Consider the following 21,275-nt stretch of genomic DNA (forward strand, 5'->3'; position numbering starts at 1 on the left):
CAGTTAAGTGCTTCTTCTTACTTAGCGGATTCACCATTCTTTTTCTATTACCTATCACAACATAAATTGAGGAAGAATTTAATACAATACACAGGGCCCGGGCTTATCCTGGAAAGAGTCACGTGCAGCCTGGACCCGGCACATATCAGTTAAAGATTGCTGCATTTTTATCAGTCTTTTTTTATTTTTATCATCCTTTGGTTCCAGCATATACCAGCTGCTTCATCTGGTCAGTGAACTCCCACATGGGGCAGGGGGAAAGAGGGGAAAGGGTGAGTGGAGAGAGCGATGGTATGGGCGGGGTATACATATCCTCAAAGGCGTCGGGGGGGGGGTGTCAAATCTTTGCTCAGGTGGGGGCTGTGGTGGATCACTGCCGCGCTTTGTTATGTCTTCCTCTTGTTTAGATTTGTCTTGTCCTTGGCTGAGGGAGCAGATATGTGGCGCAGAAAGTAAAGTGGGTTAGAGGTGAAATAGCTTTGCTCCTGGCCTGTTAAGGAAAAGTCCATCTGCTTTAAAAAGATGTCTGCGGTCCCAGAAAAAGTTAAAATTGTCAATCAACTGCAGAGAATGGACGGTACATGCAGTTGAAAGCCATGTGTTCAGTGCCAACACACTGCTAAATCTCTCAACTCCTCTTCTGACTGGCGGTAGAGGGCCACTGATAAACACCTCCGCGTTTAGGGAGCTGACTGTGTTCAGCAGATCCATAGTCCAGTTTTATATCCGGGATTCTTTGGGCCAAGTCAGACACCATGTCTTTGGGGTATTTTGTTGTTTTTTCTGCTTTTTACATATTTTACAGCAGTCACCCACAATCAGAGTTTGAGGCCCAGTCGTTAGCTTTCTCTGTAGCTTTTTACTTTTTGAATTGCTCTCAGTCCTTACCCTGCTGTGTGACAATGAGACGCAGTCTTATGAGACGCAATACCCATAATGCTCAGTGGCATCCAAAGCACATTTTTGTCGCCAATGCCAATTCACTCGACCCATGTGCAAGATAGAACTACCTTTTATATCCGTTTGTATTGTTGGTGTGTATACTCTGCCTTTTTTGAAATTTTTCCCGACATACTATACCATGACTTTTTTGATATTTTTGTGACTATACTACATTTTTTTTGACATTTTCATGGAATACTATACTATGATGTTTTTTTTACATTTATTACATTTTACTTCAACTTAGCACAAAAAGTAAGGAAATTTGTGTTTGGTAGATTATTTCTCTGTGGTAACAATGCTTATACCATTGGAAAGCCTGTTTAATTCCCTTTCAAATGGTGCCCCATTTGTAAGGAACATGCATTTGTGGGATGAGCAGCAGCGCTGAGTATGTGGGTTGTGCGTTGAAAAATTTGCCAAATCTTCTCTGCCAATGCCAAACAGCTTATTCTGCCATAAACTTGTTTGGTGGATTGGATGATTGAAGTTTGAAGAAACAAGACATATTGGCAATTTAACAATTTATTCATTTCACAAACAGAAGCCTCAGTAGCGTGTGGAAGAACCATACACAGCCACAACAGCCTGGCACCTCCTCCTCATGCTGGTCACCAGCCTGGTCACACACTGCTGTGGGATGGCATCACATTCTTCAACCAGCATTTGTCGCAAGTCAGCCAACGTGGTTGTGTTGGTCACTCTGGCACGAACAGCACGCCCAAGCTGATCCCACAAGTGTTCAATGGGGTTGAGGTCAGGACTGCTGGCAGGCCATTCCATCCTCTCCACTCCCACATTCTGGAGGTAGTCTCTGATAAACTCCGCCCTGTGGGGGCGAGCGTTGTCATCTTGGAGGATAGAGTTCGGTCCCAGACTGCGGAGATATGGGATTGCCACTGGTTGCAGAATCTCATCTCTACAGTGCCTGACAAAAGTCTTGTCACTTATCTAAGTTGTAGGAACAACAAATAATAACTTGACTTGTAGTTGATCAATTGGAATCAGAAATGGTTTATATGAAAGGCAAAGGCTTCTGGATTATGCTTATTATACCAAAATAAAGTTTTGTATCATTCATTGAGTTTTATCATTGAATTAGGACAGAAAGGTCAGATTTGGCTTGGACAAAAGTCTTGTCGTGTCTTTATATGATTCAACCAATCACAGATTAGAGTTTCACCTGTGACAAATACTGTAATTAACACATTCCTGGGTGTGTATAAAAAGAACTCCAGCACACCAGACCTTCATGTGAAGTGCAACCTGACCTCTCACAACATGCCAAAGATTCAACCACAGACCAAAGTGCTGATCATCAAGAGCCTGAAGACCAAGTCTGCTGCTGAGGTGGCAGACATCTTCAATGTCTCCAAACGTCAAGTGGAAAGGATAAGAAAAAGATTTGAAGAAACTGGTGAAGTTCATGACAAGTCCAGGTCAGGCAGACCCCATAAGACAACTGTTCGAGAGGACCGTTTGTTGCTTCGACAGTCCAGGGCCAGCCCTTTTCCTGGGCTGGCCACCAGAAACCCCTGTATCTATAACAACAGTTTGTCGAATTCTCTCACGCAGTGGCCTCCATGGCCGAATTAGTGCTCACAAACCAGCATTAAACAGAAGACAACTAAAAAAGTGTGTTGCATTTGCAAAGGCCCACAGCTTGGTGAAAGGATGGACAGTGGAAAAGTGGCAGAAGGTTGATTTTTCTGATAAATCATCCATTGAACTGCATCCCAATTGCTGCAAATACTGCAGAAGACCTGTTGGAACCCGCATGGACCCAAGATTCACCCAGAAAACAGTCAAGTTTGGTGGAGGAAAAATCATGGTTTGGGGTTACATGCAGTATGGGGGTGTGCGAGAGATCTGCAGAGTGGATGGCAACATCAACAGCCTGAAGTATCAACAAATTATTGCTGCTCATTACATTCCAAACCACAAGAGAGGGCAAATTCTTCAGCAGGATGGCGCTCCTTGTCATACTTCAGCCTCCACATCAAAGTTCCTGAAAGCGAAGAAGGTCAAGGTGCTCCAGGATTGGCCAGCCCAGTCACCAGACATGAACATTATTGAGCATGTCTGGGGTAAGATAAAGGAGGAGGCTTGGAAGATGAAACTAACGAATCTTGATGAACTCTGGGAGTCCTGCAAGACTGCTTTCTTTGCTATTCCAGATGACTTCATCAATACGTTATTTGAGTCATTGCCGAGACGTATGGATGTAGTCCTCCAAGCTCATTTTCTTTTTCCCAAGGCACCATGACTTTACGTATGCTCTGATGTTATTGTAGCATGTTTGTGTATTCACAATAAAGTATAATTTCTACCGTACATTACTGTATTTTTGTATGCGACAAGACTTTTGTCCAAGCCAAATCTGACCTTTCTGTCCTATTTCAATGATAAAACTCAATGAATGATACAAAACTTTATTTTGGTATAATAAGCATAATCCAGAAGCCTTTGCCTTTCATATAAACCATTTCTGATTCCAATTGATCAACTACAAGTCAAGTTATTATTTGTTGTTCCTACAACTTAGATAAGCGACAAGACTTTTGTCAGGCACTGTATATCTCTCTGCATTGAGATTGCCTCCAATGATGACAAGCCTCGTTTTTCCAGTGAGGGAGATGCCGCCCCACACCATCACACTGCCTCCACCAAAAGGTGTTACTCTATCGGTGCAGCAATCAGCATAGCGTTCTCCGCGTCTTCTCCACACTTTGACCCTACGATCCAACTACCGTAGGCAGAATCATTCAATCCACCAAACACCAAACGAGTCAATGGCAGAATAAGCTGTCATTGGCAGAGAAGATTTGGCAAATGTTTCATGGGCGCAAACCACATACTCAGCGCTGCTGCTCATCCCACAAATGTACGTTCCTTACAAATGGGGCAACATTTGAAAGGGAACTAAACAGGCTTTCCAACGGTATAAGATTTATTGCGAAAATGTATTGTTACCACAGAGAAATAATCTACCAAACACAAATGTCCTTACTTTTTGTGCTAAGTTTACTATACTATGACTTTATCTAGCCTTTTTTCGACATACTATACAGTACTATGCTTTTTTGATATTTTTGACATACTATGACTTTTTATGAAATTTTATGACATACAATACTATTTTTTTAAATGTTTATGGCATACTGTACTATGACTTTTTTTGATATACTATGACTTTTGACAAATTTATGACATACTATAATATGATTTTTTTTTTATATTTTTCGACATACTATACTATGACGTTTTTGACATTTTTATGGCATACTATACTATGACTTTTTTGACATATCATACTATACTATGAGTCTGTGTTTTTCAGACAACGGCAGCTACAGTCTGGTGTTAGAAGCCTCTCCAGTGAAATACAGTCACACTTTACACTGTTTAGCTGTCAGCATTTTTAACTGTGTTTACTCCAGCTGCTAGCTAACAGTAGGCTAACGTTACCTGTTGCTAAGTGTAGTGTTGACTAGCGTCCAGTGCGGCGATGTTTCAGTTCCCTCTAACGTCTGTTTTCGGAGCATCAGAGAGAAACGCAGGCATTTCAGTGGCACCGAAATCCGCGTTGCTATTCAGTCCGGTAGATAACGGTCGTTAAGGCACTGGTGCCATATTAGCACTGGGTCTCGGAAACCCCCCCCCCCCCCCAAAATAAAAACTCTTCGGATCTACACGAGTCACATGGATGACATTTTCCCATTCAAAACGGCGATTTTCGCTGAAAAGCGAGTAGTTTGCAGGTATGTACTACTCTTTGGCCGGCTCGCAAGCCCAAACAAGTGTGTGCAGCGTGCCTGTTGTTTTCTGTTTCCGGTGTAGTTACTGTTGTTACTAGTTGTTATCAACATACTATACTATGACTTTTTTTTACATTTATTTCAGCGTACTATACTATGACTTTTTTGATATTTTTTCGACATACTATACTATGACATTTTTTACATTTATTTCAACATACTATACTATGACTTTTTTATGAAATTTTATGACATACTATACTTTGACTTTTTAGAATTTTTTTCGACATACTATGACTTTTTTTTCGACATACTACACCATGATTTTTTTATGCAATTTTATGACATACTATACTACTATTTTGTTGACATTTTTATGGAATACTATACTATGACTTTTTCTAGCCTTTTTTTGACATACTATATAGTACTATGATTTGTTGATATTCTTTCGACATACTATGACTTTTTTGATATTTTTGACATACTATACTATGACTTTTATGAAATTTTATGACATACCATGACTTTTTTTAAATATTTTCGACATACTATACAATGACTTTTTTTGAAATTTTTTCGACATACTATATACTATGACTTTTTTATGAAATTTTATGACATACTATGACTTTTTTGATATTTTGTGACATACTATACTACAATTTCTTTAGACATTTTTTCAGAATATCATACTATGACGGGTTTTTTTTACATTTATTTCAACATACTATACTATGACTTTTTATACCCTTTTTTCAACATGCTATACAGTACTACGCTTTTTTGATATTTTTGACATACTATGACTTTTTTGACAAATTTATGACATACTACTATACTATGACTTTTTTAATATTTTTTCTACATATGACTTTTTTGATATTTTTGACATACTATACTTTGACGTTTTATGAAATTTTATGACTTACAACACTATACATTGTTTTAAATGTTTATGGCATACTATATGAATTTTTTTGATATACTATGACTGTTTTGACAGATTTATGACATACTGTCATATGACTTTTTGACATTTTTATGGCATATTATACTATGACTTTTTTGACATTTTTATGACATACTTTACTATCACTTTTTTGTAGGGCTGTCAGCATTAACGCGTTAATCGCTATGCGATTAAGGGCCGAGCATAACGCGTTCATTTTTTTTAATCGCATGCGCCATTTATGAATTTATTTTGACTTCACTCAGCTTCGCGTCGTGCCTAACAGGCTACTATTTTGACCCTTTGCTGCACTTGGCCATACTTCCTTGTAACACATCCTGCTGCTGATGGAGAAAGACAGCAGCAACACAATTCTGAATGGAGCTTTTAATTTTCCAAAACTCCCGGACGGGTTGAAAGCCATAAAGTGTGTAAAGCTGAATTAAAATATCACTGAATCACTTCAAGCTTGAGCTACCACCTACGAGCTAAGCATAGTACAGTTAATGTGACTCAGGTTGATGCTAGCGGGCTCAGGCAAAGCACTATTTTGGAGAGTGCTACTTGCCGACCTGCGGATGAAACCAAATCCAAAAAAATGACTACCGCTCTTGCAAAATGGGTGGCAACTAACTGCAGACCTGTCAGCATCGTAGAAGACTCGGGTCTTAAAGATGTACTACGGTTGGCATGTTCTGACCCGTCTTATACATTGCCATCGTGGGGGACAGTAACCCCATGCATACACAGCCTGTACGACACGGAGAAAGCAGCCCAACTGGAACTGCTGCAAAGTGATGCAAGGTGATCACTGGACGTCAGTGAGTAATCCAAATTATTTAGGAGTTACTGCACACTATATTGAGTCTAGATTCAAATGTGTGACTAGATTCACACATTTTTCTTTTGTTTACAGTAAATAAATCATAAACAAATACAAATCTTAAAATCAAGTTCATAAAGTCACTTTCTTTGCATTCATTTGATTCCCAATCAAGATACACTGGTAAGAATGGCTTTCCATTGTTAATATGTACTTAAAAACAGTTCTGAAATGCAAAATAATAGAATTTTAATCATGTGATAAAACATGCGATTAATCGCGATCAACTATAGAAATTCAGCGATTAATCGTGATTAAAATTTTTTTATCATTTGACAGCCCTACTTTTTGATATTTTTGATATACTATACTATGACTTTGACAAATTTATGACATACTATAATATATAACTTTATTTACAGACTCAAGGTCCAGATATAAAAGTACACATAACATATTACAGGAAGGGTACACACAAACATAAAAACATACAGACATACTGTCTACCACATATTACTTAAAGGGAACATACAAAACATACATACATACATACAAACACAAAGATGGTTAGGCACAATACTTAAAACATATGCAGATGCGTGTTCCAGTGTTTCCAGAGTTTGGAAGTATATCTGGTATCACTAAACTTCACTCACTACACTCAACTTTGACTCTGTTAATCGGCACCTGAATTTGTACATAAGATTCCTCAACACAGCATGGAAGGTGGGAACATTACTCGTCACAAACAAATGACTAGCACTGGTCCATCTTGGACACTTCAACAAAATTCTAAGTGCATCATTGTATGCCACCTTTATCTTATTTATCTTTGCTTTACTGTAGCTGCACCATAGGTGAGCTGTATAAAGTGGTGTACAGTATGCTCTGAAAAGAGACGTTTTAAGTTCTTCAGTACACATATGAAATTTGCGTGCCAACATATTTGCTTGTCCATATAATTTACAGCACTGGCGCTGTATGTCATCATCGTCACAAAAATCATCCCTAATAATGTGGCCCAGGTATTTTGTTTTAGTGACTACGTTTAGCTCTTGCCCTGTCAAATAAAAAGATGGAAAGCATAGCTTCCTGTCCTCCTTAGTTCTGACAATCATTACAACACTCTTTTTTGCATTGAATTTGATGTCCTACTGTAGTCCATAGTTTGAACAGACTCTAAGCAGTTGTTGTAGGCCAGCACTATAAGGAGACATAACAATTAAATCATCTGCATACATCAGATGATTAATATGCCTATCTCCCACCATACAACCAGTCTTACACACTTCTAATGTCCTAGAAAGATCATCATCCAAATTAAAAAGAACAGGTGACAATATTCCACCTTGTCTAACCCCATTGGTAACTGGGAAAGGATCCGATGTAATCTTGCCCCATCTAGCTCGCATTGTTTGATGGGAGTACCAATAATGCAAGATACGTATTAGGTATGGGGGGACCCCTCGCTCTTGTAATTTTATAAACCGTTTACCGTGATTAACACGGTCAAAAGCTTTGGATGCATCAAGGAAACATAAAAACATTGTTGAGCCATGGCTTTTGTACTTGGTAACAAGTTCTTTCAGTGCATATATACACAAATCTGTGCCATGTTTCTTTTTAAAACCAAATTGATTGTCAGTGGTTGTTATATATTCTTGTAGTCTATCAAATAGAATTTTAGAGAACACTTTAGAGAGTATACTTGCTAGGGCGATTGGCCTGTAGTTTTCTATGCTTGATACTTTACAGGTTTTGTCCTTAATAACTGGCACTAATAGTACAGGTAACATAGAGTCAGGTAATATGCCATGCGCTAATAATCCAGAAAAACATATAGCAAGTAACACAGAGATTCTATGGCTTGCATACTTCAGGTGTTCAGCTGTTATTTGGTCAAGACCACAAGCTTTGTTTACTGCCAATTTCTCAATAGCATGACACACTTCATCAGGTCTAATAACCACACCATCATTATTAATGACATCACCAACATGATATTCAGCACTCTCAACACAGTTGAAAATCTTTCTAAAATGTTTCCCCCACAGCTCCGCAACATTTTCATCCCCAGAGATCCCATCAATGCTGGATGGCAAAGGCATCTTGCTGTTATTGATAACCTTTAAAGTTCAGACACATATTCGTTCCATCCTGGTCTAATGTTATGCTTTCTTTTGTCTTGGATGAATAATTTACTGACATTAATTAAACAGTTCACAATTTTGTCATACATGATAACTATATCACTATGATGTTTGTGACTCTTACAATTTAAGTTGCCACACAAAATAGCTTCAAGTGGTATATCAATATTACTAAGACTATTATCACTCAGTGCGTTGTACTTCCATAGCTCATATTCTGTGAGCTTTGCCCAGTCCACTCTTCTATTTTGCTCATTATTATCATTATCATAGTCAGTCAGCTCAGGTAGACTGTCAAGATTTATTATCATGGATATCATATACTATGACTTTTTTAATATTTTTAATATTTTTTCAACATACTATACTATGACTTTTTTGACATTTTTATGACGTACTTTACTATGACTTTTTTGATATTTTTTCAACATACTATACTATGACTTTTTTTTTTACATTTATTTCAACATACTATACTATGACTTTTTCTAGCCTTTTTTTCGACATACTATACAGTGCTATGCTTTTTGATGTTTGACATACTATACTATGACTTCTTTGACAATTTTATGACATACTGTACTAGAACTTTTTGATATTTTTTGACATACTGTACTATGACTTTTTTGATAATTTTATTATTTAAGATTTTACATTTACATTTTCTATGACTTAAATTTTATGAATATTCTACGATTTTTTTTAGACATTTTTATGAAATACTATACTATGACTTTTTCTAGCCTTTTTTCGACATACTATACAGTACTATGCTTTTTTGATATTTTTGACACACTATACTATGACTTTTTTGAGAAATTTGACATACTATACTATGACTTTTTTTTTACATTTATTTCATCATACTATACTATGAATTTTTTATGAAATCTTATGGAATACTATACTATGACTTTTTCTAACCTTTTTTTGACATACTATACAGTACTATGCTTTTTTGACAAATTTATGACATACTATACTATGACTTGATATTTTTTCGACATACTATACTATGACTTTTTTGATATTTTATGACATACAATACTATGACTTTTTTTTAAATGTTTATGGCATACTATACTATGACTTTATTGACAAATTCATGACATACTATATGATTTTTTTGATATTTTTCGACTTTCTATACTACGGCGTTTTTTTAATTTGTTGACATACTATGACTTTTTTTATGACATACTATACTATGACTTTTTAGACATTTTTTGACACACTATACTATGACTTTTTTGACATTTTTTGACACACTATACTATGACTTTTTTGACATTTTTTCAACATACTATATTATGAATTTTTTATGAAATTGTATGACATACTATGACTTTTTTGATATTTTGTGACATACTATACTACGATTTTTTTAGACATTTTTTCGGAATATCCTACTATGACGTTTTTTTACATTTATTTCAAAATACTATACCATGACTTTTTCTACCCTTTTTTAAACATGCTATACAGTACTATGCTTTTTTGATATTTTTGACATACTATACTATGACTTTTTTGACCAATTTATCATATACTACTATACTATGACTTTTTTGATATTTTTTCGACATACTATGACTTTTTTGATATTTTTGACATACTATACTTTGACTTTTTTTGATATTTTTTCGACATACTATGACTTTTTATGAAACTTTTATGACATACAATACTATGACTTTTTAAAAATGTTTATGGCATACTATACTTTGACTTTTTTGACAAATTTATGATATACTATATGATTTTTTTATATTTTTCGACAATATACTATGCCTTTTTTAACTTTTTTCGACATACTATACTATGACTTTTTTGACAGATTTATTACATACTATAATATGATTTTTTTTATATTTTTCGACTTACTATACTATGACTTTTTTATGAAATGAATGACATACTATGTATTTTGATATTTTGTGACAAACTACTACGATTTTTATGGCATATATACTATGACATTTTTAGAATTTTTATGACATACTATACTATGACTTTTTTGATATTTTTTATATACTATACAATGACGTTTTTTACATTTATTTCAACATACTAAACTATGACTTTTTCATGAAATGTTATGACATACTATACTATGACTTTTTACAAATTTTTTCGACATACTATACTATGACTTTTTTTATGAAATTTTATGACATGCTATACTACTATTTTTTTAGACATTTTTATGGCATACTATACTATAACTTTTTTTTATAACATACTATACTACGTCTTTTTTTTAAATTTGTTGACATACTATACTAGGACTTTTTTTTATAACATACTATACTAGGACTTTTTTAGACATTTTTTCGGAATATCATACAATGACGTTTTTTTTACATTTATTTCAACATACTATACTATGACTTTTTCTACCCTTTTTTTCAACATGCTATACAGTACTATGCTTTTTTGATATGTTGGACATACTATACTATGACTTTTTTGACAAATTGATGACATGCTACTATACTATGACATTTTTGATATTTTTGACATACTATAACTTTTATATTTTTTCGATATACTATGAGTTTTTTGATATTTTTGACATACTATACTATGACTTTTTATATTTTTTCGACATAGTATTACTTTTTTGATATTTTTGACATACAATACTATGACTTTTTAAAAATGTTTATGGCATACTATACTATGACTTTATTGACAAATTTATGACATACTATATGATTTTTTTTTTATATATTTTTCGACACTATGCCTTTTTTGACATTTTTTCAACATACTATACTATGACTTTTTTGACATTTTTATATCATATTATACTCTGACTTTTTTGACAAATTTATTACATACTATAATATGATTTATTTTTTTTTTTACATTTTTTGACACACTATACTATGCCTTTTTGACATTTTTATGGCATACTATACTATGACTTTTTTGGTATTTGTTTGACATACTATACTATGACATTTTGTGATATTTTTGACATACTATACAATGATGGGTTTTTTTTACATTTATTTCAACAAACTATACTATGACTTTTTTATGAAATTTTATGACATACTATACTACTATTTATTATTGTATTACATTTTTATGGAATACTATACTATGACTAGCCTTTTTTTTGACATACTATATAGTACTATGCTTTTTTGATATTTTGACATACTATACTATGACTTTTTTGAAATTTTTTCGACATACTATACTATGACTTTTTAATGAAATGTTATTTTACACTATGATTTTTTTTTTAGACATTTTTATGGAATACTATACTATGACTTTTTCTAGCCTTTTTTTCTCGACATACTATACAGTACTATGCTTTTATGACAAATTTATGACATACTATAAATATGATTTTTTTTATATATTTTTCTACATACTATACTATGACGTCGTGATGACGTCACTATGCACTCCCAACTGCAATAGCCTCTCCATCATAATGTGAGGCCTAATGGCGTCGAATGCAGATGAGAAGTCTATAAATAACACACGAACATATCGTTTGAGCTGATCAAGGTGACAATAAATATTGTGGAGCATATACAGTTGTGTTCAGAATAATAGCAGTGTGTTTAAAAAAAGTGAATAATGCTCAAAATCCTTAGAATAGCTTTTAATTCCATAATATCAATGCATTGGGAACACTGCACATTCAATTCCAAATCAAAACATGACCAAAATTGAGTTTGTATTATACCTTTACAGAAAGTGAAGAAAAAGGAATATTAGGCTGTTAAAAAAAATAGAAGTATTTGCATTTTTCTTTACAAACTCAAACATTTACTGTATAAACTGAAAAATGTCTCAAGGGTTTGCTTTACTTTGAATCACTGCACTAATATTTAGTTGAATAACCATTATTTCTGAGAACTGCTTCACATCTGTGTTGCATGGAGTCGACCAACTTCTGGCACCTGTGAACAGGTATTCCAGCCCAGGACGATTGAACTACATTCCACAATTCCTCTGCATTACTGGGTTTTGCCTCAGAAACAGCATTTTTGATGTCACCCCACACGTTTTCTATGGGATTGAGGTCTGGGGATTGGGCTGGCCACTCCATAACATCAATCTTGTTCATCTGGAACCAAGACTTTGCTCGCTTACTGGTGTGTTTTGGGTCATTGTCTTGTTGAAAGACCCATTTCAAAGGCATTTTCTCTTCAGCATAAGACAACATGACCTCTTCAAGCATTTTGATGTATTGAAACTGATCCATGATCCCTGGTATGCGATAAATAGGCCCAACACCACAGTATGACAAACATCCCCATAACATGATTTCTGCACCATCATGCTTTACTGTCTTCACAGTGTACTGTGGCTTGAATTCAGTGCATGGGGGTCGTCGGACAAACTGTCTGCAGCCCCTAGACCCAAAAAGAACAATTTTGCTCTCATCAGTCCCCAGAATGTTGCGCCATTTCTCCTTTGGCCAGTCAATGTGTCCTTTGGCAAATTTCAACCTATTCAGTACATGTCTTTTTTTCAGCAATGGGACTTTGCGGGGGCTTCTAGCTGATAGCTTTGCTTCACATAGCCTTCTTCTGATCGTAACAGTACTCACAGGTAACTTTAAGTCTTCTTTGATTTTCCTGAAGCTGCTCATTGGTTGAGCCTTTGCCATTCTGGCTATTCTTCGATCCATTCGAATGGTAGTTGACCGTTTTTTCCCCCGTCGTTCAGGCTTTGGATGCCATTTCAAGGCATTTGAAATCATTTTGGCTGAGCAGCCTATAATTTTCTGCACTTCTTTATATGTTTTCCCCTCTCCAATCAACTTTTTAATCAAAGTCTTTCCTCAAAGCAATGTCTGGAACGACCCATTTTGCTGAGTATTTCAGTGTGAAATGCACTATAACCAGCATGCACAACATTTGCTTCCTTCCATAAATATGGGCCATAATTGACACCTGTTTCTTCACAGAATCAATCACCTCACTAATTGAACACAACACTGCTATTATTTTGAACATGCCCCTTTCAATTACAGATTCAATTACACAGAATGAGCAGCATGCATGTCATGACTGTTGGTTTTCTATGACTCTACAACACTTACTAGTAAATTATTTGCCATGTACAAATATTACTTCTACCAAAAAAAATGATTTATGAGGTTAGTGATGTTGGACTGCTATTATTTTGAACACAACTGTACAATAAGGCGTCATCAGTGCTCCTTTCTGTCCTGTATGCAAATTGCACATCTCCCAGAACATGTTTTAAGACAATATTCTCAAGAAGTCTACTCTGACTTTTTATGAAATTTTATGACCTACAATACGACTTTTTAAAAATGTTTATGGCATGCTATACAATGACGTTTTTTACATTTATTTTATACAGACTTTTTTATGAAATTTTATAACGAACTATACTATTATTTTAGACATTTTTATGGAATACTATACTATGACTTTTTCTAGCCTTTTTTCCCCCCCGACATACTATATAGTACTATGCTTTTTTGATATTTTTGACATACTATACAACGTTTTTTACATTTATTTCAACATGCTATACTATGAAATTTTTATGACAAACTATACTATGACTTTTTTGTGATTTGTTTGTGACATACTATAGGAGTTGTCAAAGACTCACTCGCGTGCTGCTTTCTACAGTTTTCATTGCTAACCTGAATGACAGGTTTTAGGGCTATGATGCTGTAGACGAGTAGTATAATTTATGGGCTTTTAATGTCTTTTATTGGTGTTTTTTTGTTCTTCAGGCTCCAGACCAGTCCATCCTACTGCGAGCAGATCCACAGCCGAGTCCAGAGAATTCTGCAGACACACAAAACCACCTGGGACCACCAAATGACCTTTGACCTTTAACTTCCTGATCTGTCCACAAGGTGACCACAACAGGTTACAGGTTACAATACAAAAACTATTCACGGTTAAAACAATCACTTTCCTTTAAACTTTAAAGGAATGGATGCACACAGACACACCTTAATCTTAAAATCGCACACACATTTGTTTTTCCTGGTTAGATTTTAAACTTACAAACACAATATTGTAAGCCATGTTTTCATGATGTGATGAGTTTAATTTACGAGAACCCTTACAACCATTGGTGCCAGTCACAAGAAAATATTTTAATGGTGCCAGTCATCAAGAAAATATTTTAATGTTTGTTTATGCATGTATATTTAGAAAAACTATGATTACTGTGCAGCAAAATGTTTATATATGATACAGGTCAATTTGATTAAAAAAATTTTTGTTTCAATTGTAAATATAAGCAAGTACACAACTTTTTGGGTAACTGTACAAAGCAATGACTATTTTTAATATCATTCAACAGCAACCGACCTCCTGCAGTTATTACATAATACTATGAAAAGCCATTCAGAGTCATCAAGATTCATTTCTTATGGAATTTATTCTTCTTCTTGTTCCTCTTGCCAGCTCCTTGTGCTGCTTTCTCCGTCACAATGTGCTGGTACTTCTTTTTGTTGTTCCTGGTAAGAGAAGAGGAAAGTACATTTTGTCTGCAGAAATGGCAATATACTGTCAAGCAAACATCTAACAATGTGCCCACACGTTAGCAAATGGGGCTGTGGTGTTGCAATGTATTCCGTGACCCATCAGATTCTGTAACCTGATAAGAAATAAGTTTATCATGGTTACATACTGTATTTTGATAGCTGATTGTGATGAAATAGATTTGAAATATGGTGCCTAGTATAGATTTGTTTGTACATCGCTTACACCTCACCTGTCAATATTTGGTCAAACAATCATCTATAATAATAAAGCCACATTGAGTAAAAGTGTTTTTGTTTTCATTTCATAAAACTTACTGTCTGAACTCAGCGTCAGATAGCAGTTCCTCCACCATGGTTCTCTTCCTGCTCTTCTTGGGAACACGGGAATGATAGAAGTCGACAGCGCTGTCCACCACTGTACCAACCTGTATAAGTGCACATATAAGTTACTCAAATGCACTACACAGTTTGATGTTGATAATCCATAAACATAGTTCCCGAGTATTGCAGACTACATTAGGAGCTTGATACAGCAAGATATCGTTATCTACAAACTTGTAGGGAACTGTTCAATTTTGAAAATTAACATGGCCATGACTCTTAAGAAAACAAGTTTAAACATTGCCTTGTTATTGCAGAGGGTGTCTGAGGGGCAGGGGACTCCTGTTTTCTACTGACCTGAAAATATTTGGGAAAGCCATCCCTGTCATTCTTTTTGTAGAATCTCTTGGGATCCATGGAGCCTCTCATCTTCAGGACTTGGAGGTCTCCTTTCAGCTCCTGAGTGATCTCGGGGGCTTTCATATTAAACCAACCATCTCCCGTTGATTTCTCCCTCTCCGTCTGGGGAAATTTCAATTATTTAACAAGCATTGTAGAAGCTTTTGAAGCACAGAATTTGAATAAAAACCATACCGTCTTTATGATGAGTACATGTTAATGTTTTTGTTATTTGGGGCAGGACGTGTCGTCATAACGGACTCCACAAATGATTCATGATCCAAGTGATAAAAGCACACAGTAGTACAGATAATCTATAGACCAAAGCATAACTTTGTAAAACCTACTCGGTGTTTCAACTTTTGGGCTTGTTTGGATTCACTGTACGGAGGCACTGCATCCTTCTTTTCAAAGTCTGGTCCCATCACACTTTTCTTCATCACCTGTGGACAACAACAAAAACTGCAACACTGAAAAGCACCAAACTCTATCAACACCCCACTACTCAGAGATAAAAGGCCAAAGTCACGGAGAACTGGAGAGAGACCATGAATAACACCATCTCAGGTGTTATTGGATTTACTCGTCCTTGCATAACTATAAAGTTCATTATTCATTCTGCATCACAGATCACATTCAAAAGGAGAAAAAAAATCAATCACTTATTCACCTCATCTTGGATCTTCTTTTCCTTTAGTTTTCGCAGCGAACTGGAGACAGGTTTTGATTTGCTGCCATCAAAATTGATGTATAAACCCCCGAGCTCCTTCACTCTGATGCCAGGGTCAATACGGCTGGACAACTCTTTCCTGAAACAAATTGGCACAGAGAAAATTCCTCATTTCTCATCTCTGCAGTTATAGTATATAATAAATATGAATAATGATGAGTGTGGCTGTAATATCTATGTGCTCAGTTAACATCTGGTAATATTCTATAGTTTCTATTATAGACAAATTCCAAGAAATGACCAAAACCAAAGTCAGAAAGAGTATTAAGAGACGCACTAACACATTGTTGGTTTTGGTCTTTTCATGGGATTTGAAAAATAAAAATAGAATAACACCAGCTCTGTCCTTTGGGATCCATTTTGCTGTAGAATCAGCTTTATTACAGACTTGCTTATGCTACACAGGCCACTCCTTCCACCGGCAGATGAGTTTAGCAGAGGTGGAAAGAGTACTAGAATATTGTACTCGAGTAAAATTTCTTTAAAGTAACTACTTTTACTAAAGTAAAAGTATTTGTGTACAAATGTAGTTAAATAAAAAGTAGGCCATTTCATTGTTGTGCATCTGTACTATTCAAGGTGCGACCATCGTTCCACACACTCTTCCCACCCCTGACGGCTGACCCTCTGCCGGTGAATGGCAATATTTAAAACGTGCATCTCTTCGGGAGTGTCAGCTGAGTGCAGAGTGTCACCTCTATCGAGTTGTGCCCTCCTGCAGCTTCTTCTCTGCTGCAGCTGCAGATTGTAACTGATGTGACTTGAAGTACGATACTGCCGATGCCACTCTCTCTAATCTGAAGAGTGGTATCAATCTTCTCATCTCTCAGCAGGAAAGCAAATACGTGTATTTCCCGAAATGTCCAACTATTCTTTTAATGGGATTTGTTGACAACAGTAAATTATTATGTACCAATCTGAGGCTGCCACCTATCACATACTTACAACTGAGGATTTCTACTTGAGAAGAGAATTTCTGCATCTTCGTCATCATCCTCCCCATCCTCATCCACAAACTCCTCATCTTGCTCCTCCTGCTCAACTCTCTCTTCCTTTGTGGCTTTCTCCTCCTCCTCCTCTGTTAGCTTCTCCTTGTAGTACTGTTCATCAGCCTCCTGTCCGGGCCGCGTGTCAATCATAAACAGTCCATCAACTGATGCAGCAGCTGCCGCTTCACACTTCTGGGTAGGTCCTGCTCTCTCCTCTGCCTGGTAACCCAAATCCTCCTCTTCAGAAACATCCCTCTCCTCCTCTTCAGCATCTTCGTCCTCGCTGCTCTCCAGCAGGGTGATTATTTTTGCATTCTCTACAATGACGTCTTTAGGTTGCTGTTCTGGGTCAGAATCCACTGTGACGTTGTGCTGCTGGCTGGATGCCACCTGAATGGACTCAACTCGGACCTCATTGGAGTCCGCCACCTGCTGTGCGTCTCTAAGCAATGTGCTGACTTCCATTTTCTCCTGCTCACTGGGCCCGGTTTCCACACCAGCATCCTCATCCACAGCCTCACCTCGCTGTGATGAGTGGGTGTCCACATCAGCTACTTCCATAGCTTCATCCTTCTCTTCAGTCTTCTTTGGGATTTCAGAAGCGCTCTCACATAATGTTACTGTAACTGATTGGCCAGGCTTTAACGCCTCTGATAGTGCGATTGCTTCCTGGTTCATTTCCATCTCTGAGATGTTCCCGTCCTTGTTCTTAGCACACGTCTCCTCCTGCTGGCGTCTGAGCGCAACTACAGGTTTACTAATGGCTTCCTCAGCACAACCAGGACTGTCTGATACCAGGGGAGACCTATGGGTGGAGTCTTCCTCTGAAATGACAATTACTTTCTTTTCCACGCTCTTTCTATCTGCTTCATTTGATGTGAGATCAGTACTATTCACACCTTGTTTCTCTTTTTCTTCCAATGTTTGGTTCACATCTTCCTCTAACAGTGTGGAGTCTGCATCCTCAAAGATCACTGTACTTTCTAGTCTAGAATCATTTAAAGAAGTGTCCTCTTCAGCTGGCTCCCTAGCTTTTTCAAGAACAATACTACAGGACTTGACTGAGCTCCTGGTGGTCCAAGCACGTCGACTGCTGCTCCCCGAGCCTGTGCGGCTGCTGCAGGGAGTCCCTCTGCTCTGTGTGGAGCAGGGGCTGCCCATCGGAGACTGCACGTCGGTCAGATCCGAGTCCGAGTCTACGGCTTTGGGACCTGTGGATTGGGTCTTTCCCCGCCTACGAGTCATGTGGCTGGGACTGTAAGTGGGCCCGGACTCATGGCCTTCAGACTCACAAGACTGGGGCTCACTGACATCTGCAGTAGCTGCTGCCTTCCCTGGAGCTGCACAGCTCCTTCGAGCTCTGGGGGCAGGGGACTGAGAGCTTTCTGAGCCTTCGCCTAGGTAGATGGGAATGGGACATGTTTGCCTTTTGGATCTCGTAGCTCTGCGTGAGGTGGACTTAAAAACTTCAGCTCCTGCGATGTTGTCAGCATCTGAGAGCTCCGAGTCCTCAGCTTGTTGTTTGGCAGATGATCTGGTGCGAGTAGTTTTTCTCTGACTTCTGGTGACCCTCTGGGAATCAGACACCACAGAGCTGCAGGACTCGGTCTCCAGTACCAAGTCGACCTTGACGTCCCTCGCCTCAACATGAGATGGGTCAAGGCTTTTAGGAATCGCCTTCCTCCTTGTGCTCCGGCGGCTACTTTGGCTAGCTTTCGATGCAGATACTGCAGAAGAGCATGATTCCACCTCAGATATGTCCTCATCTTCCTGACTTGCTGTGCGGGGCTGACCCCTCCTCCCACGGGTGCGTATCATTGGTAGTTCAATGTCGACCACAGAGCAGCAGGACTCCACATCTGACACGTCTGCTTCGTGGGTGGAGCCCACAGGTGTGCATGGCAGCTCAGGACTGTGGAGTCTGGAAGCTCTGGTGCATCTTTTCAGTGCGGAGGTGGGTGGAGATGCCTGGGGTCCTCCCTCGCTTTTTTCAAGCTGGCTGCTGGTCTCCACCTGGGCATGCTGGGTAGAGCTCTCTGCTTGTTTAGCAGTACTCCTGGTTCTTCGACCAGTGGAAGGAGTGGCCTGTGTGGCAAAAAATAAGAGTTATTAGTACAGCTGGTTCAACTGCAAGCCTGATCCCAAAGGATAAGGTAGGTGACATTCTTAAGTTTTTTTTTATTGTCAAACCCCCCCTAAAACAGCAGAACACTGTATTTTTTCTTCAAACGGAAGCACGTTTTCTATTTGATGCAAACTATTTTCAGCTGCGAATTAATACACATTTGGTGCTAAAGTGAGTATGGAATTGATTCAAACTGAATAAAGCCACTGTTCATAGTGATGAAGTAAAATGTTACCCAGAGCAAAGGTGTGACTCTCTGATGTGTTTAGTTTGTGGACTGAAATGAAGCTCTACGGCACAGAGGAATAAGATATACCGGCTTTGGTTACACAGACAATACTTGTTAGTAGGATCAATTCATTGTTAGTTCTGCTTTCCAAAGCATTTGCTGACAGTAAGACAATTATAGAATATTGCAAACCTAACTCCTAATCTGAGCAAAGTCATTAAGTGCTCCATCAGTACTGAGTAGGATCGTAAATCAATGTATAACTCCCTCAGAGTGTAAGGACATTGAAATGGGAGTCACTTCTCTCACTGTTAAAGACACTGGTAACTGCTGCATTCTGTACAACTGGTCTGTAGTTTGTGATGTATGCCGGATAAAAAGACATAACAGTGGTCCAATCGTGAGGCACCGAAAGCATGTTTGATGAATTCAGTATCTTTAAAGTAATCTTTAATTCAATATCATTCAAAGCTGCACTGTTGGTCGACACACTCACTGAACTCTGCCCAAACAGGACTTAAGTAAACGGTTAGTTCAACATTGTCTTTACGGCATCGTCTTATGCATTTCATTATTTCCTATTTTCTCTACTTGTGTCACAACATCGACACGTTTACAAACTCTGAAAGGAAAGACGGTGTCCACGTGAGCTTTGAGCAGCTGCACACAAACACACCAGCTAACTGACACGAGACGGGCTTCCTTCACCTCGGACTAAACCTTTACATGACCTCTGAGTATTTACAGGTTTAAAGAACATCTCTCTTTTAAACGTACCGGGACATCAGAGGGCTGGTCTGAGTTTGTTTTAGTTGGGGAGTACACGCGTACTCCTCTCCTGGTGGCCACCATCTTGCATGCTAGCTTCTCTCTCACTTCCGGTGTGAAAGCTAGGGCCAGACCCGACTAATCGACACACGGAAATAATATATATATATAATATATATATAATATATATATATATATATTATATATATATATATATATATATATATATTATATATATATATATATATATATATATATATATATTATATATATAGGCCGAGCAGACGATCGCAGAGCTGTGACCTAACTTCAAATCGTGGTGGCGAGAGTGTTGGACTACTATTAAGATTAGACATTATTGATCCCGCAAGGGGAAATTATATTAGCCTACTACATTTCTTTAGATTATTAATGATCTGTTAATGTACAAGTAACCTATTAATGGTGTAGTTGATTGAGGTGGAGCTTATTTAAACGGTAAACAAACAAGCTAAAACAAAAGCTGTATGTAGCGGTACCTGTAGTGATTCACCTCACTAGAGGGAGGACAGGAGGAAGGACTGGTACTGATGTCT

The 21,275-nt window shown here is 37.4% G+C and overlaps 2 protein-coding genes across 3 annotated transcripts in view; one reads left to right on the forward strand and one right to left on the reverse strand.

Annotated features, from left to right (window-relative positions):
- Positions 1-14,614, forward strand: part of spata6 (spermatogenesis associated 6) — a 32,347-nt gene extending 17,733 nt beyond the window's left edge. Inside the window, 2 exon segments of the mRNA XM_031307088.2 lie at positions 14,375-14,451; positions 14,454-14,614. Of these exon segments, the coding sequence (XP_031162948.2) occupies positions 14,375-14,451; positions 14,454-14,473 (97 nt within the window). The 3' untranslated portion in view covers positions 14,474-14,614.
- Positions 14,615-14,753: 139 nt separating this feature from the next.
- dnttip2 (deoxynucleotidyltransferase, terminal, interacting protein 2) lies at positions 14,754-20,857 on the reverse strand. Of its 2 annotated transcripts, XR_004898785.1 has the most exons (8): positions 20,710-20,857; positions 17,535-19,663; positions 16,530-16,668; positions 16,207-16,302; positions 15,818-15,982; positions 15,455-15,564; positions 14,930-15,112; positions 14,754-14,890 (listed from the first exon to the last, which is right to left on the reverse strand). XR_004898785.1 is itself a non-coding variant. In XM_031307086.2 (7 exons), the coding sequence occupies exons 1-7, from the start codon at positions 20,782-20,784 to the stop codon at positions 15,016-15,018; spliced, it is 2,811 nt and encodes a 936-aa protein (XP_031162946.1). In that variant the 5' UTR covers positions 20,785-20,857; the 3' UTR covers positions 14,754-15,015. The 2 variants fall into 2 exon arrangements, 1 of the variants encoding a protein (XP_031162946.1); XM_031307086.2 differs by having other exon boundaries at positions 14,754-15,112.
- Positions 20,858-21,275: the final 418 nt, after the last annotated feature.

This window comes from Sander lucioperca, chromosome 11 (assembly GCF_008315115.2).
Source record: "Sander lucioperca isolate FBNREF2018 chromosome 11, SLUC_FBN_1.2, whole genome shotgun sequence".
In the NCBI taxonomy this organism is placed as follows: Eukaryota; Metazoa; Chordata; class Actinopteri; order Perciformes; family Percidae; genus Sander; species Sander lucioperca.

Excerpts from the sequence above, each read along its gene's own strand:
- dnttip2 (XM_031307086.2), bottom strand. The coding sequence starts at position 20,784 with ATGGTGGCCACCAGGAGAGGAGTACGCGTGTACTCCCCAACTAAAACA. Across the intron at positions 15,983-16,206 it reads CCCAAAAGTTGAAACACCGA|ACGGAGAGGGAGAAATCAAC; the intron begins GTAGGTTTTACA and ends AAATTTCCCCAG. Across the intron at positions 15,565-15,817 it reads GCTTTCCCAAATATTTTCAG|GTTGGTACAGTGGTGGACAG; the intron begins GTCAGTAGAAAA and ends GCACTTATACAG.